Here is a 17,887-nt window from a genome sequence, read left to right on the forward strand (position 1 = left end):
TGTCTCTCACTCTCTCTTCTCTGTCCTCTCTCTGTCTCTCTCTCTGTCTCTCTCTCTCTCTCTCTCTCTGTCTCTCTCTCTCTGTCTGTCTCTCTCTCTCTCGTCTCTCTCTCTCTCCGTTCTCTCTCTCTCTCTCTGTCTCTCTCTCTCTGTCTCTCTCATCGTCTCTCTCTCTGGTCTCTCTCTCTCTCTGTCTCTCTCTCTCTCTGTCTCTCTCTCTCACTCTCTCTTCTCTCTCTCTCTCTCTGGTTTTCTACTCTATCCACTGCCCATAAAGAATTCATGACATCGTTCCTTCAACCTTTTTTTAATTGAGTTCTTCGTTCATGACATCTTTGTTACCGTGTGAACGACTGTGGCGTTCAGAATCAGGATTTTTTATTGTTCGTTATCGATTTTATGTGAAGCCGTTTTTTGCTTTACAAATGAAGTTTGATCGATGAACTTCTTCTTCTCTCCCTTCAGTCACAGTATGAACAGAAACCAACATGGCGGAGGACAGTACAGCAGCGCCCCGCCACCAAACAGCTACCAACAAGGAGGCTACCGTCAGCATGGTGACACCAGTCTTACCAACGTAAGACACACACACACACACACACACACACACACACACCTATTCAACTGCAACCTGTTTGTAGTAGATATTAGAGCTGTATATTGTCCACAACCTCACAATTCGATTCGATATTGATCAATATGTTTTTGATATCGATTCAACATTACACACAGGTGAGATAACTACTCACAGTACCTTCTTGTATTTGTTAAATAATTATGTTTATATTTGTTTAAAACAAACTGACTCAAACATGTATTTTACGTTGCATTATTCTTTAATACCAAAGAATAAAACATGAAAGTACAGTATGATCAAAAGTGACTTGAATTCACAGCACCCACAGTGCCCCCTAGCGATGCATTGATGAATTGATTTTTTTTTTGGACGTGGTCTCAGTGAGGTCACCTGTTGGTTTCTGAAAAGCCCAAACACGGAAGTCGTCACATTGGAAAACGCTGACTCATGCTAACTTTGACCTTTAACCTAAAGAGGTGCAGCTGAGGCGCGTCCCATATTTAGCTAATTTATGCATCACTCTTAACCTTAATGTAAAAACCAAGATGCATCAGTTTAAAACATCCACCCTGTACAGGCTGTAAATTTGGGAGTCCTCGGCTTTTGCAGCCAGCTCTGAACCAGAACAGAGAAGCTGCTCGTTCATCGTGACGGTATTTAGACGATTCTTTTTTTTTAACAGTTTATCGTTTATCTCTGATAAGCCGAACACTTTATATCCTCCGCTGCTGCACCGTCCCTCTCTGACAAAACGCATAATTTAGATCAAATAATTAAATATCTGCGTTTGGTTCATCATGCGAGGGTTGTTGAAGGGCTCGTCACATATGGAGGCAGAATCTCTTTTCCCCGGCTCCTAATCACGCCGCGTGCTCGCCCCGGGCCTCGGCCCCGCGGTCCTCTGCCAGCTCTCCTCCAGTTTGACTTTGATGTGCCAATTTGCAAGTAGATGAACAATCTCATCTGCCCACTGATGGCGTGCCGGGGGAGTCGCTGCTATTCTGGTGGCACTTGATGCAAATGGGGGTTTTTTGGCTCCTCTGGATCGCGGCGCCACCTCTCCCTGGCCTCTGCCTGCTCGTCCACTAATGTTACAGTTTGGCAATTAGCGTTCCAGGACAGTCGCTTTTTTTCTTTTTTTTTCCACTCCCTCTATCGCTTCCATCTTTATTGGGGAAATTGTGACTTGTACAGAGAGGAAGCTTTACCGTGTTTAATTCTGCTGCTTGTTTGATTCCACAGATACATGACGGTTTTTTATCCGATCAGGTTTATTACAGAAAGTACCAGGTTGAATGAAATCAGATCCAAAGGTCTAAACTTTGAATTTCTTCCTCAAGGGATGATGGGTAATGTTGAAAGGGGTTTTCCCTGGATGAGACAGTTTTTAGCAGGGGAAGCAGAGCGTCCTCTTACAGCTCTTTGTATATCAAATTATCTACAACTTCATCGGTAAAAGTATCACATTAAAACAACTCCTTAACCTACATTAAGATGCGGTGTACTTCTCCAAAAGCACCTACACAATACGACGGGACATGACACAACAGGAAGTGACAGCCTGTCCTAACAGCATGTGATGCGAGCTTGATTCTATCGGAGTGTCCCTTACTGCCCGAGGAGCGACGGGGTGCGCCGTTTTTACCCCGACGCTCAGTTTCTATTCTCTCCTCTCTGTCGCTCGCATAGACGGACGAGTAACGAGGAAGGAGGGCGCTCTACACGGCACTGACGCTCGCTTATCTCACTCAGCAGAGGCTTGTTAGCTTGCATTACAAACGGGAGTAAACGGCACTTTAATAATATCCACAGCCGTGATTGAAATGTTGAGGCTTTAAACTTGTCAACAACACCGGAGAAAATGTATTTTACATCCAGCTGACGGCGGATGTCGGGAGGCAGGACATGACGTAGAAAGAAGTCGGCGGATAGGGAGAACAAAGCAACAGCATCTGACTGTAATGAAGCTTGTTTGTCTTTATATCAACATGTCATGTTATTGTCATGTTATTGGACGTATTCCTCGTATAAAACAAAAGAAGAGAGCATGCTGTTGAGCAGAAAAGAATATGAAGCAGCTTCATTACATGCACAAAGATTGCACCAGTCGTCTTGATATAAACATCATCACACCTCACCTGCTCGCTCTCCCTGAGTGAATATTTTCCTGTTTCCCAGACTTCGTGTTGAATCTTTACCTCGGGGGGGCCTGGCAGCAAAAAGTAAAGAAGTAAAATTGAGGTGTTTAATTCAGCCGTTTGTTTTCAGACACACAGCTCACCCCCCAAAAACGTTCAGGTGTTGGCCTAAACAAATTCAGTTTTTGGACAAAACGACAACAAAAATAATGGGAACAGATTAACCAAGACCATCAGACAAGAAATGACCAAACAGAAAATCACTCCTCCAGCTCATATCTATTCAATATTTTATTCCTGAAGATTTTTTTTTGAAGTTTAAATATAGTTTTGCATTAGTTCTGATTGGTGGTTTCTTGAACACACAGGTTCCTCTAAACTTATGTTTCCTGTCTCTCGGTTGGAACAACTCCTGGATATACCATGAGGCAATTCCTGATAATTTTGCTTTGTACATCATTTGAATAGAATCTTGAAATGTTAGTGTTCTTAGTTTAATGAATAATGGATTTGTTGGTTCTCAGTAAGTAGTTTTATTTATAATTCGTATAGCTCTTTTTTGCATTATGAAAATTGGATGTTTTGTATGTGTTCCCCCATACCTCCACACAGTAGGTCATGTAAGGTAGTATGAAGGAGCAGTACAACGTGTACAGGGAGGTTTGATTCAGTATTGATTTGGATATTTCGGCAGTGTTAAAACACTAAGACAAGAAGATTGAACAACAAAGGGCCTTTGACCTGCGTGCTGTAAATCACTCTGGAATAAGAACAACCTTTTAGCAGTGTTGACGTTCTTTTAAAAAATCTTTACAGAAAGAGTTCATCCTGTCGCTGATGGGTCTTCTCTGTTGCAGCTGAAATAGAGGCGTCAGTGTTAAAGAGTTTAATAACTCAAATGGCTCACTGAGTGTCCTGATTTTTCTGAATGCTGATGAAACTGAACGTGCAGATAAATTATCACCGTCTTTAGGAATGTGATTACCCGGTGAAGTAGGCCTGATCCTGCAGCAGGAGGCCGCAGCTCGCCTTTGTCCAGATAACACTTTTCTCTGAGCCAACGCTCCCCTCGGCCAGTAATCACTGCAGGCTTTGCTCCTCTGGGCTTTTGTGGAGGGGGGGGTTGCTGATTAGCGTTGTGGGAGACCTGAGCCGGTAATGAGACTGTCGAGTGGCTCCGCTGGACACAGTGGCCCCCTCTGATAAAAGCATGCAGGGGGGGAGAGGGGGGGTTTGATTGGGCTGTGTGATGCGCTCTGAAGAGGGTTGAAACCAAAGTTAACTTCCCCCTTTGACGACGCCGCTACCTCCTGCGGTGATGTGTCAACACGCTGCCTCTGAACCGCGTTGCGACTCTTTGTGCGCCGCAGCCGGGGCGCCGCTGGTGTTTAACAACCAGCCGGGGGAGTCTCTGCTGGTGGCCATTATTGTCTTGACACCACATTTTTAAACAGGGCAGCAAAAGTAACAGATTCGTCCAGCAGCTTGATAAGCCTCCAAACTCCACGGCCACTCGAGGATAACAAAAGCTGCTGAAACCGACCGCAACTACGACCCACAGAGAGTCGCCAAACACACGTGGCCTTGGAGAGAATTTAGTTTTCTACTCTCTGTCTTCTTCTCAAACTTTTCTCTGATGTCAAAAAAAAGTCTTATGGAACATCCCATTTACCTCAGAGCTTCTTTAAACTTCTGAACAAAATGTGCGGTTGTCTTTTCTTCTTCCATGTCATCCATTCACTGAAGCCTCCGTGTGTTTTTATGCTTAATGATGACACTTTCAACCTCTACCGGAGCCGTGCAGCCTCACAGATCCAGCTCTGAAACGATGCATGAGACACTTAAACACAAGCCTTTAGTGTAGTAGGTCGGAAGGTATTTAGAGGGCTGAACAAATGCCTCCGTAGTCTTCATAATCGTCTTTGAGTGAACTCATAATCCTGTGTTTGATGCAGTTTAATATCTCTGTGAATTTCCTGTTCCCCGATTGAATGAGTCCAAGGACAGAGTAATTTGAAAGAAAGAGGCTCGAGGTTTGCAGCGTGAATAGCTGTGTTTGATATAAAGAGTTCGAGTGGAACATAGTTAAATGCATTGCACATTTCTTTGATTAATTGGTTTTTTTTTTAAACTCGATCTGATTTCAAAAGACCCATATGAACGTATTCTTTGTTGTTTTTTTGGCAAATTCTTTGATTGGAGTTCTTAATTAATTGAATGTTGAGGATGTTTGAGACTCAATTCTTGCACAGCTGCAATAAAACCAAACACAGATGCATTGAAGAAGTTTCATTTTGCTTTTACTGGAATTAGGGGGTCAAACAAACGTCCAGATGATTCACAAAAATATTCTTCCCATCGATAATAAAGGTTCTCAAAATGTTCAGTACAGCAGCGGGTCTCAATGAGTCAACCCTCAGGACCCAACTCCTCATGAGAAAAGCCGCCTGCTGGCATGGAGAGTTATTTCCTTTCATGTGCAGAACGTATGCGGTGGTTGGCCGTCTGCTGTAGTCTTTGTGGTGTGTTCAAGTGCAACTTCTTGGGCTAAGAGGTGAGGCAGCGCCACAGGCATCCTTGGTCACCACTAGTTCTTTGCCGTCTGCTTGGTGTGTCAGGAGATTTAAAAAAAACATCTATTTCATAAAAAAGGTTGAATTGGAGAGCGATGCAGGCTCACTCCTGCCCAATGTTGGTTACGTTGGATTTCTATTTCTGTTGCCGTGGTGTCGAAACATGTTTGGATATTGTTTGATTTAAAAAAAATAAATAAATAAATAACATGTTTGGGCTTTTTTGTGCCTTTAATGGAGAGATAGGACAGTGGAGAGAGAGTGGGGCCACAGGCCGGATTCAAACCCAGGCCGCCTGCTTTGAGGACTACAGCCTCCATACATGGGGCGCACGCACTAACCACTGTGCCTCCAGTGCCCCATAGTTAGATTTTTTCACTAGAATCATATTGAAGTGTAAAGTCTGGTGTCATGACAGCCCGACTCATTCAGAGGTTTTAATCAGTTTTGTGTTTTTTTTTGGGTTTTTTTAGCGGCGAGGACAGATGACGTTTTTTGTGTGTTTCCGTCTGGCGTCTTTGTCCGGCTGAAACAGAAAAAGTTACTGTCCCCCGCGTCTGCGCTCGGCCCTGAGCCGGCTGGACGGGAGCCCGAGTCAAATAGTCGCTGAGCTAATTGAAAAGAGGGGGCGGAGAGAGACGTTTAGTTGTTTAGCACGGTTGTAATCCCGGGCGTTAATACAGCGTACGCGGGCGTGTTTTAAGGATTTAAAGCGTAATCCTTTGTTGGCTTTTGTGGAGGTCTATACACTTTCAGATCATTGTTAATTAAAGAGATTGACAGGTGTCCACTTGTAATTCTCTCCTTTTGAGGCATCACCAGCGACGAGGGGAAAAAGAAGACCCGAGTGTTGTGGAGTTATAATTGGAGCCCGGCTGGGTGGTCCACTTAAAGTTTGTTGGCGGAGGAGATAATCAAACATGAAAACTGAATGACAAAAACCAAAAGATAAAGTCCCGACAGCAGTCCGCCTGCTGGCTCCTAATTGTGTCTTTTTGCAGCGGTCAGCAGCAGAAACTGGCTCGGATGTTTCCTGCCAGACTTTCCCTTTTAAGTCATCGGCTCAAACCGGATTATTTCAGCTTTTTATTCCCTCCTTCATTCTTTGATTATTGTCCAAACGTCTCAGACTCTTTGATATCAGAGAAAGAAATGTGTAAAGATCGACATTTTTAGTTATTTTTTTTAGTTTGTCATCTTTATTTTTAACTTGAACGTGTTTTTAGCATAGTGGGGGGGGGGGGGTCAGTTTTTTTTAAATAAAGAGGGTAATAGTGGGAAAAAAAGGGAGATGACTGTTGACTGGCTGCTCAGTGTGGTTAAAGATGAAACAAATTCAAGTATTTTGTGCTCTTAAATAAATATGAAACACACAAAAAGGGGGAATGTGTGCACGCCAAGCATGGGGAACAATGTCAAACTGAGGAAGAAAATAGTTGAAAGCTCTTTGTTAAAGCGGCTGAATCGTTTAAAAAGAGAATTAGAGGACAGTAGAAGTGTAGACTTTGTTTTTAGGTCATTTAAAGGCTCAAGCAGCCGTGTTAGCGTCAGAGTCCTTTTCAGGCGGCTGTTTCAAGATGCAATATTTACGCCTCCTGTGGCGTTTCACCTTCAATATGAATGTCGCAGACTATGAATGTGGTGCTCCCGCTGTGCCGTGCTCTCTCGGGTTTCAGAAACGTCGTAAGGCGATGTGAATTCACAGACTGGGACACCAACATTAAACCGTTACAGAATCAATATGAATGTCTTGCGGCGTCATGACGACCGAGCTCTTTGAACAAGTGTCCTTGAAACTATTATTGATAAAGTTTCTGCAGACGTGTTCACACCTTCACGAAACTCTCCAGAAGTATTCAGTCTGAGCGTCATGTGTGAACACAAACAGCTGAATGTTTCTCCTCCAGCCTCCTCGTGTTTATTCTGCAGAAAGTCAGAGTGAGCTGATGTGAGAACACAGCAGGATATAATCAGGAGAATTCACCTGGAGCCAGTGGGAGGGGCCAGTGGGAGGGGGTGGTGACCTTTATTCACCTGTGATCACTGCACGACCATAGACTGTCTGCACGCCACCTCTACCATCTCCGTGCTCGTGATGAACCTGCTCTAGACCCCCCCCGTCCCCCCTCCTGTCTGACAGGGATAGTCCCCTGCTGTGAGGTGCATGTGTGAACAGCCAGGTCAGGAGGATTTCAGTCCTCAGGAGTGCTAACAGCTTCTCTTTCTGTCTCTAAAATAAGGATGAAGGTTTAAAAACAACACTCAGCAAATTAAAAGACAAGCAGGTTGATTGTAGAACATTAGAGGTGAATCCTTTTGATTGCTAAAATAATTAGCTGCCACAAAGTTAACAGTTTTTAATAATAGTATCAACGCTGAGGGCAAACATGAAGCTTTAAACAAATAAGAGCAGCTGACCAGTCATCTTAAAAATGTCTTTCTGACCCACAAGAACCCCAACAGAAACCAGACCCACATGAGACCCCCAACAGAAACCAGACCCACACGAGACCCCCAACAGAAACCAGACCCACAAGACCCCCAACAGAAACCAGACCCACAAGACCCCCAACAGAAACCAGACCCACAAGACCCCCAACAGAAACCAGACCCACAAGAACCCCAACAGAAACCAGACCCACACGAGACCCCCAACAGAAACCAGACCCACAAGAACCCCAACAGAAACCAGACCCACACGAGACCCCCAACAGAAACCAGACCCACATGAGACCCCCAACAGAAACCAGACCCACACGAGACCCCCAACAGAAACCAGACCCACAAGAACCCCAACATAAACCAGACCCACTCGAGACCCCCAACAGAAACCAGACCCACATGAGACCCCCAACAGAAACCAGACCCACATGAGACCCCCAACAGAAACCAGACCCACATGAGACCCCCAACAGAAACCAGACCCACATGAGACCCCCAACAAAAACCAGACCCACATGAGACCCCCAACAGAAACCAGACCCACAAGAACCCCAACAGAAACCAGACCCACACGAGACCCCCAACAGAAACCAGACCCACAAGAACCCCAACATAAACCAGACCCACTCGAGACCCCCAACAGAAACCAGACCCACATGAGACCCCCAACGGAAACCAGACCCACATGAGACCCCCAACAGAAACCAGACCCACATGAGACCCCCAACAGAAACCAGACCCACATGAGACCCCCAACAGAAACCAGACCCACAAGAACCCCAACAGAAACCAGACCCACACGAGACCCCCAACAGAAACCAGACCCACAAGAACCCCAACATAAACCAGACCCACTCGAGACCCCCAACAGAAACCAGACCCACATGAGACCCCCAACAGAAACCAGACCCACAAGAACCCCAACAGAAACCAGACCCACACGAGACCCCCAACAGAAACCAGACCCACAAGAACCCCAACAGAAACCAGACCCACATGAGACCCCCAACAGAAACCAGACCCACAAGAACCCCAACAGAAACCAGACCCACAAGAACCCCAACAGAAACCAGACCCACATGAGACCCCCAACAGAAACCAGACCCACATGAGACCCCCAACAGAAACCAGACCCACATGAGACCCCCAACAGAAACCAGACCCACACGAGAACCCCAACAGAAACCAGACCCACACGAGAACCAGAACAGAAACCGGACCCACACGAGAACCAGAACAGAAACCGGACCCACACGAGAACCCCAACAGAAACCGGACCCACACGAGAACCAGAACAGAAACCGGACCCACACGAGAACCAGAACAGAAACCGGACCCACACGAGAACCAGAACAGAAACCGGACCCACACGAGAACCAGAACAGAAACCGGACCCACATGAGAACCCCAACAGAAACCAGAGCCACACGAGAACCCCAACAGAAACCAGAGCCACACGAGAACCCCAACAGAAACCGGAGCCACACGAGAACCAGAACAGAAACCGGACCCACACGAGAACCCCAACAGAAACCGGACCCACACGAGAACCCCAACAGAAACCAGACCCACATGAGACCCCCAACAGAAACCGGACCCACACGAGAACCCCAACAGAAACCAGACCCACATGAGACCCCCAACAGAAACCAGACCCACAAGAACCCGAATATCGACAGAATTCAGGAACCCATGCAGCTGAGGTCGAGAGCGAGAGGACCGCAGCTGAAGGAAGATAAATGAGCGATTAAAAACGGAACTTAATTTTTCTCTCGTCCCAAATCCTTTTTTTAAATTTTTTATTTTATTTTAACACAGACTCTCTCCCAGGTTTGTAAACGTGAGTCTCTGGATACTATTTTGTGTGTGTGTGTGTGTGTGTGTGTGTGTGTGGGGGGGGCACCCTTCACCCTCCCTGAGCCGAGCCACTCAGCCCCGCCGGCCCCGATAAACAAACAAGTCCGCGGCTCGCAGCTGGTCATCGCCTTGGCAACAGAAAATCTGGAAGAAGCCGTTAGCTCCTCTCCTTTTTTTTTTTTTTTTTTTTAAGTGTGTCTTTGTGAAGGGCCTGCAGCGATGGAACCAGGGTACTTGAAGTGTCCACAATGCCGCCGGCTGAATGCTTATTTCATTTTCTGAACAAAAAATGCAAATGTGGGCGCTCCGGCTTCTCCCATCAGTCTGCCTCTCTCTGCTCCTCCAACCATCCGCCTACATCCACAAGCTTCATTTTTATCATTACAACAATCTCTTCTGTGGTCGTAACAGAAAATGAAATAGTTGATGTTTTTATTTCTTTTTATTTGGTTTCACTCGAGGGTGAAGCCGGCTCATGTTGGGTTAATTCGTCTTCGTGGTTTTTAGGTCAAATCCTCTTTTTTGTTCGTTCTTCTAATAGAAGCAGACGAGTCAATCCAGACAGCTGTTTCCTGAGAGGAACAATGATCACAATAATCTTTATTTATTGAGCATTTCTCTAAACTCACGTTACAAAGCAACGACGCCAACAAGATTAAAAAGCTTCCTGGGATCCTTAAAAAGATTTAACTTTTGAGAATTTAAGCTCCTCAAATGTTTTTAAAAGTCTTACTTTTACTAGAGACAGGTCTTGAATTTTAAATGGCACTGCATGTCTGAATACTTTATAAAATCTACACTGGCTAGTTAGCGTTAGCGTTGTTCATTTATTGTTTTTTTTGGAGAGTTTTCTTGCTGACGTAACGTTTCACGGTGTTTACAGAAGCAGTTGCAGCAGCCGGTTGCGTACAAAGGCGGAGAAGATGGAGACATTTAGACACAGCGAATAGTTAACGATTAATTGATGATTATGAGGCAACTTGCAGGATATGCAAAATATAAAAACTTTGGACAACGGGGACGCTAAGCTGTCACATCAACGCCGTGCAAAAATAGATTTTTGTTTGTGTCGGTCTTAAAAAGTCTTACATTTGTTTTCTTTTTTAAAGTGTGCGGTGTGTTGATGGAATTAGAAAACAGGATCAAGATCAACAGAAACAAAATGACCAAAAAACATTCCGACAGCAACGACGAAAAAGCTGATGGAAACTAACAAAATAAAACGTTCGAAATAACGAGAAATACAAAAAACTAACACAACAATGAAAACTAACAAAATAAAACGTACGAAAAACGAGAAATACATAAAACTAACAAAACAAGGAAAACTAACAAAATAAAACGTACGAAATAACAAAAACTAACAAAATAACGAAAACTAACAAAATAAAATGTACGAAAAACGAGAAATACGTAAAACTTATAAAATAAAGACAACTAACGAAACAACAATGACTAAAAAGATAACGGGGAAAAATTACAAAAATATGAAGACTTACCAAAAACTAACACAAACTACAAATACTACTGTAAAAAAATACATGATTGTTAACTGAAATTAAAATCAAAATGAGACTTTACCAATAAAACGGCAACTAATTGAAAATGTGTTGAATATTTACAAAACAAACTCAAATTAAATTAGAGAAAATGTCCTCAGTTTGATAGTTTTAGTTTGAAAGTTTAATGGTTTACTTGAGTCTAAAAAAGAGCAGCTGTCAAGTTCAGTAAACATTGGGACAATGATGAAGTGTTGGTGCTGTAGTTTTTGATTTGAGGGGGGCAGCTAGTGTCCGCTGTCTAACTTAGAGTTGGGGGGGCGTGGGGGGGACTTTGAATGTTGAGTCGAGTGTCTCATCACGTCCCTAAAGATTAAAACTGCAAAGTAACTTTTCACGTCTGTACACGCTGCAGAATTGTGTCCTCTCTCTTTTTTTCTTTGTCATGATCCCGTCGAGCTTCTCAGGTGAATCAAAACAACAATGACCGGCTCGACGTCCCGGTTGAGCAGACAGAGGAAAAAAAAGAAAGGTTGTGTTTCCTCCTCGAACTTCACCGAGCTGAAGCACTTCTCTGAACATGTTGTCTTTTGTTCTCTGCAGATTCCAGGCAGGGCAGTTTGCTGGGAGCGCCTCCCCCCTTCCAACAGCCCCAATATCCAAGGTGAGTCTGCTTTGATTTTTTATTTATTTTAAAGGCTACGTTTTTCAGGATGTGGACTGAGGCTAGGCTCACGTTTGGCGTCCTGGCTGTTGAAGCTTGTTTTAAAACACAGATCCTAAAATGTTTTTATCTTTTAAACAGAGTAACGCTTTGTTGCTTTGTCGCACTCGATCGACCGCTCTGCGCAGAGAGACTGTTTATTTTTTCTGCTGTGTGAGATGTTGGAAATGTAACTTTCCCTCTAAAGTGGCTCTTCCTGTTTTCCTCTTTGTGACGATCTGAGGTAGAATTAAACACGTCTAGGCCTCGGTTTGTGCCCGTCTCCGTCAGGGGAGCTCTGCCGCTTCCTGCTGCTGAATTAAGATCTCTCCCCATCCGTCCGTCGCTCTAAAACAAATTTCTCTCGAGGAGGTTTGTGCAACTTAATGAGGCATCACTAATGCTGTTGGAGGCCGCTCCAGCTCCCCCCGCGCTCGCACAGACCGCCTATTGATTCTGGCTCCAGACCTCTCCAAAAGTCCTAATCAGGTTCCCCGGTTCAACTTTTTCAGGCCCATTGTGGCTCGGTGTCACTTCAGGTCAGTAGTTATTAGCGGCGACTGAAAACAGTTTCTTTATCTGCTCGGGACCGGGACCAAATGAAATGCAGGAGGAAACTTTAAGAGGAGGGGGATTACGGATTCCAGCGCTCAGTTAAGTCCGGCTCTGGCCAGAGTGTGACATGGTTCAGTAATGAGGGATGGGGGGGGGGTGGAGCGGCTCTCAGAGTCTCCTCTCTTCATTGTGACTTAAGAAGAGACTTTTAATATCAGCGCCGGATTGACACATTGTCCGCCAGCGGCGTGGAGGGCCGTGGCGTGCCAGCTCTTCACTCGGTCCCACGGAGGCAATCCGGCCGCCTCATTTCAGAGGATGAGGAGGATCCGAGACCATATGTGAATATGGTTCATTTCATACTCTGAGCTCTTTCATGATCATCGCTGCTAAGTCCGCTCAGGAGAGGCTGTTTTATCTTCTCGAGGGCGCCGTCCCTCAGTAAACGCCTCGTCGAGAGGGGGGGTTTTACAGAGGTTAAAGATCGCCCTTTCTGGATCTCAAAGTCCAGCTTTTCATCACCCCAACTTCAAATAATCAAAGAGTCTTTAGGTTGTCAAAATGTTCCATCTTAGGCTACTTCTTTGATGATTTAAAACGATAAAAATCTGTTGATTTAATAATCGATAGAATCAAAAACACAGAAACTTTAAGACAGGTGCCTGGGAGAGGAATGAAGCCGTCAAAAAATGCACAATTTTGTAAAATGCACAGAAACATTATCAATGATTAAACATCAAACTGTGTGCAGGAGTTTCTCTTCAGTTGTTGATGATTAAAAATAAGAAGTAACCAGTCATTGGGCGTCTTGGACTTCTGTTTGTGTCCCAGCATCCCAAAGATTAGGATTAAATGAACAAAATCAAACCTCCATGTTGAAGTGAAGCCCAACATTTAAAAGTTCTGACTTCCCCCTGACCAAACTTTTCCTGACTCAAACAAACCTTTGCACACAGTTCTCTTAAACGTCCGTTCGATGAAGCTGCAGGTTTCTTTGAAAAGTGAAATATACATTTTGAAATGTTTTTTTTTTGTTCCTAGAGGAGTCTAAAGCCTCAAAGGTATTCAGTTAAATTTATTAATGGAAGGATTATTACCCTAAAAAAAAAAAAAGAATGTAACAAATGATCGATTACCAAAGTAGCTGCAGATAAAGTTTCCATCACTTCCTCTTTGTTCCCGTGTCCTAAACGTTGTTATACTACCTCCTACCGAAGAGTAAAAACACACAAAGAGAGAAGAGTTCACTCTCTTCTTCTGTAATCGTCATGACTGAAGGATTAATGTCATCTGGAGAAAAATACACTTTATGTTAAGAAAGTTTGGATGGATTTGCACGTCGTGTCAAATTAAAAATGAGGTAAAAACCAAAGTTTGTAGATTTGTGTTTTATCATCGACAAAGAACAACCTTTAGACCCCCCCCCCCCCCTTCCCCCCCCCCGATGGCGTGAGAGACTTTTCATTTACAGCCATGGTACAGTTTGGCACCATGAATGCTTCACTACACTACACCTGGAGAAGTAGAATTAGGAGTTTTGATCGTCATCGCCCCGCCCCCTGCACTCAAAGATATATAGATTAAATGTAAATGAAATGACATCATTAGGAGGAAACGCTTACATTCAAAACAAAAGAAGGAAACAACTTTCAGATACGACACAAATGAAACCTCCTGAGAATACGTCCTGCAGCTCCACGACAGATCTAGGATCATCTCCAGAGCGGATCTCTGAGAGGAGGCGGGGCCACTCTTGTTGCTAGGTAGGACACATTCTCTGAAAAGCTGTGATTGGACGATCCCAAAATAAAAACACTTGACAAACTCTCTTGGTTAAACGGGCATAGAAGAACGTTGAAATCGATCGTCCTCATCGTTTCATGAACTCGGAGACATTTTGTCAAAATGAACTTCTCTCTCGACATGATGTTTGAAGAGATTTTCAGATTCCTGCTCTGGCGTTACTTCACCGTGCGTTTAGTGTTTAAGGACGGGGAAACAGCTCGGCTTTCAACAGCTGTTAGAAAGTTTAACCCCCAATGTCCACGTACTCTCGTCAGCGCTGCACACCACTCTGCCGTTGGTTGTGTTCCCACAGCGAGCGCCGCGAGCCGGGCAGCGCCACTACGCTCAAATACGCTGTTGGTCTTTTTTTGGGCGGTGCTCGCTGTAAGCACCCGTCAAGCTCGAACGACCTGGACAGGAAGTCAGACAAGGAAAGAGCACAGAGCGTCCGGATAATTTCAAAATAAAACACAATATGCGTACTCCATAACTTTATCGCCATGACAACAAAACAGAGAGACAAAGCTACAAGTTGTTTCTCCATTTCATTTGAGTTGGTTAGTCTCGTCTCCATGACAACAGTCTCTTGATTACGGCCGCTGTATGACCGACGCTGCTCCGTTACTTTTTACTGCATGTTTTATATCTGAGACCGTTTTTGGAAAAGAGCGCCGGTGACGCCAACAACGCCTTTCTGAAAAGTTGGAACATTTGCAACTTGAGCATTCGGAGCTCGGAAGAAAAGACGCCGGGCGCTGCGGTTTTTCTCCAGGCGGCCGCTTTCTGCTGCGAGCGCTCTCTACTCGTTGAAAACAACTGAGGAAAAAACCGCTAGCTGGTCACGGCGTCTAAAGCTTAAATTCTGGAGGAGGAATGTTGGAATGAAACACTCAGGTAAATGATTTCTGTGTCTATAAAAATGTGTGAAACTGAAACCTGGTGAATCATCATTCAAACTAAAAAGCTCGCTGGATGTCACATGACGTCGGCCCGGTCCCTGTGAGGTAACCAGGAAGCTGCACGCTGTCCATAATGTGAGCTAACGGCGTTACTGTGTGTCAGCGTCACGCAGATTCCTGGAGGTCTGAGTCTGGTGCCTCTCTGTCCTCACGTCCTCGAGCAGGACTCCAACATGTCGGAGAATCTCGATCTGAATTTGAGACCTTGCTGTGGAGAGTACTTAACAGATGTGTGTGTGTGTGTGTGTGTGTGTGTGTGTGTTTCCAGGCAGCAGCAGCAGCAGTATGGCGGGGGCGGCGGCGGCGGCGGCGGCGGCGGCGGGGGTCACGGCTGGGATCGAGCTCAGCACACGCAGCAGTCGGCGTACCAGCAGAACGCAGTCCGCGGACGAGGAGGGGCGGCGCCCGGAGGATACCAGCAGCGCTTCGACCAGCGGAGAGACGAGTGGCACGATCGACGGGACAACCGGGGCCAACAGCACCAGGTAAACTTAACAAAATAAAAGCCTGCTCTCCATACTCCATATTCCTCCAATTTTTATAATAATTAAAGTCTGTTCAACCTCAACCTGAAGGTCGTTAAAGTCGATGAAACTTTACAGTCGGTAAAGTATTAAAAAGTGTTTCATCAATATGAAAACAAATCTAAAAATCCTGTTTGTTCATCAGGTTTGACTTAAAAAATAAAATCGATGGCTGACTCTGAGCTGTTCTTTTTGTTGTGCGTTTAAAAAAAAAAAACGATTATTTAACACTTCAAGAGTTAGACGACTTCTCTCTCTCACAGCTTCACTGCACCGCCAAAATAAAAGACTTTTGATGACGCGTGGGGGCGGGACGTTTCCACCTTCAGAAGAAGAATCAACACAGACGATTATTAACAACCAACTCAAGACTTGTTTTATTTTGAAAAATAAGTTGAAGTTTAATTCCTCTGGCGTTGAAGACGAAACTCGAGTTGTGCAAAATGACCCCGCTCCCGGTGGGGGGTGCAGACGGAGCACTGAGGGAACGCTACTTTCAAAATAAAGCCAGTGTTTGAAAATGATCATCCCTGCCTTTTAAGAAGGTTTTGGTTTTGCAAATGCTGGCCGTGAGAAAAAAATCGCCCCAGAAACAACTGCAGTGTCAACCGCCAATAAACACCACAGAAGAAGAAAAAACAACAGCCGCAGTGAAATGCAGTTTAGTCTTCAAACATGTGGAATGTCCCTGATTCTCAGATTTGAGTTTTTAACTCTCAACACCTCGGACCTCGACCTGTTCGGATTTACATATTTGGAGTTTTAAAAAAAAAGACAGCCTTCAATATTAGGAGTTTGAAAATGTTTTTATGGGATGGTCTCGACTAAAAGGACACATCCTGCCTCCCTAAGGGTTTGAAGAGTCGTGTGTCGACTTCTTTTATTTTTCACTTTAATTTGTAAAGATTTAAAACCTTTAATTAAATCAGCTTATAAAGTACTTGAGTACTCTTTCCACCTCTGAGTCAAAGTTAGCTCAAACTTGGAGCGTGCATCATAACCTCCAGGCTATCCAGCGCTCCAAGTTTGTACAGAGGCTGTCGTCCCCCCTTCCTGTCTCTCGTCAGCTCTCCTATAACAGCTCAAACAATGAATTTAAAAAAGTGAACTTCTTCCATAACTCTGGAAACGTCTCCAAGCGTTTGCTCTTTATTTCTTCAGGAGCTTCTTTCCTCTGAATGTCTCGTCTTGTCGCTCGTTTCTTCCTCTTCAGTTATTTTATTTAATCTGTAAATTCTGTCTTTAACGTGTCTACATTTCAAACCCGCAGCTCCTTTCAACTTGAACCTCTTTGTGTGTTTCAGAGCTTCAGCTCGGGCCGAGGTTACCCTCCCCCTCCTCCATCCAGACGCTACGACTGGAAGTAAACTCCGAGCACATGCCGGACTCTGGGGTTACATGTGGGCGGGGCTATTTTTAGGGGAGACATGTCACCAGTATTTTTTTTTTCATTTTTAATGTCTTCTTGTACACTGAATTATTTTTTCCTCTTCATTTTACTTACAAACAAAACAAAAAAAAAGGTTAATATGTAACGTTGTGATTTTTAAGACGATCAGCCTGTAAAACTTGTTGAACACAAGTGAGTCCCGGACTAAGAGTCCTCATGGGTTTCTTTTTGAGACGCCTCTCCAATGTGGTCTAAAAAAAAAAAAAAAGACGACAAATAAAACATTTGGATTGTTTTTGTCTCACAGAAATCCTCGTCTCTGCTTCCAGGTCTACATGTTCACACTTCATGTTAAACACAAGAACAGTTCAAAGGACGCTCGTTTGTTTTTGTTTTTTTTAATAAATCTCCCGTTAGAAATATAAAATAGTCGACATCAAAATTCAACCACAGAAAAAAAAAAAAACACAACCAAACCGTCATTTCTAAAAACATCTGGACGTCCCGTAACATGTAAATAAAAAAACAGAATGAGATGATTTTTCAAACATTTAAAAAGATGAGACATGTTGTTTTTAGAAGCCAGCCATGTGTTTCTAAATAGTCGTGACGGGGGTCATAGACGGCGCTCTGCTGCTTCACTTTTAAAAACACTGAAGAGAGAGAGAGATCTGTTCCTGTCACTGTGAAAGTGAACCTTTGTCCACTTCCTGTTTAATCACGCTCTCTGTAAAATATTTGGAGCTTTAAGAAACGTGAAAATAAGACAATCGGTGACTAACGGGGTCTGCAGGGACCCCCCCCCCCCCCCCCCCCCCGTTTGTCAGCCGGACTCTTGGGCTACACTCACTCTTGGAGCTGAATGAAGGTTTAGATCAGTCGGGC

At 44.4% G+C, this 17,887-nt stretch overlaps 1 protein-coding gene across 2 annotated transcripts in view; it reads left to right on the forward strand.

Moving 5' to 3' along the window:
• The window catches only part of xrn2 (5'-3' exoribonuclease 2), a 40,944-nt gene extending 23,641 nt beyond the window's left edge, over positions 1-17,303 (forward strand). Inside the window, exons 28-32 of one of the 2 annotated variants that reach the window (XM_065963526.1) lie at positions 466-566; positions 3,486-3,500; positions 11,690-11,750; positions 15,357-15,573; positions 16,917-17,303. In XM_065963526.1, coding sequence (XP_065819598.1) covers positions 466-566; positions 3,486-3,500; positions 11,690-11,750; positions 15,357-15,573; positions 16,917-16,979 — 457 coding nt within the window. In that variant the 3' untranslated portion in view covers positions 16,980-17,303. Of the gene's footprint in view, positions 1-465; positions 578-3,485; positions 3,501-11,689; positions 11,751-15,356; positions 15,574-16,916 lie in introns of both variants that reach the window. The other variant, XM_065963525.1, reaches the window with a different exon arrangement.
• Positions 17,304-17,887: the final 584 nt, after the last annotated feature.

The sequence above is a fragment of the Labrus bergylta genome, chromosome 15 (assembly GCF_963930695.1).
Source record: "Labrus bergylta chromosome 15, fLabBer1.1, whole genome shotgun sequence".
Taxonomy (NCBI): domain Eukaryota; kingdom Metazoa; phylum Chordata; class Actinopteri; order Labriformes; family Labridae; genus Labrus; species Labrus bergylta.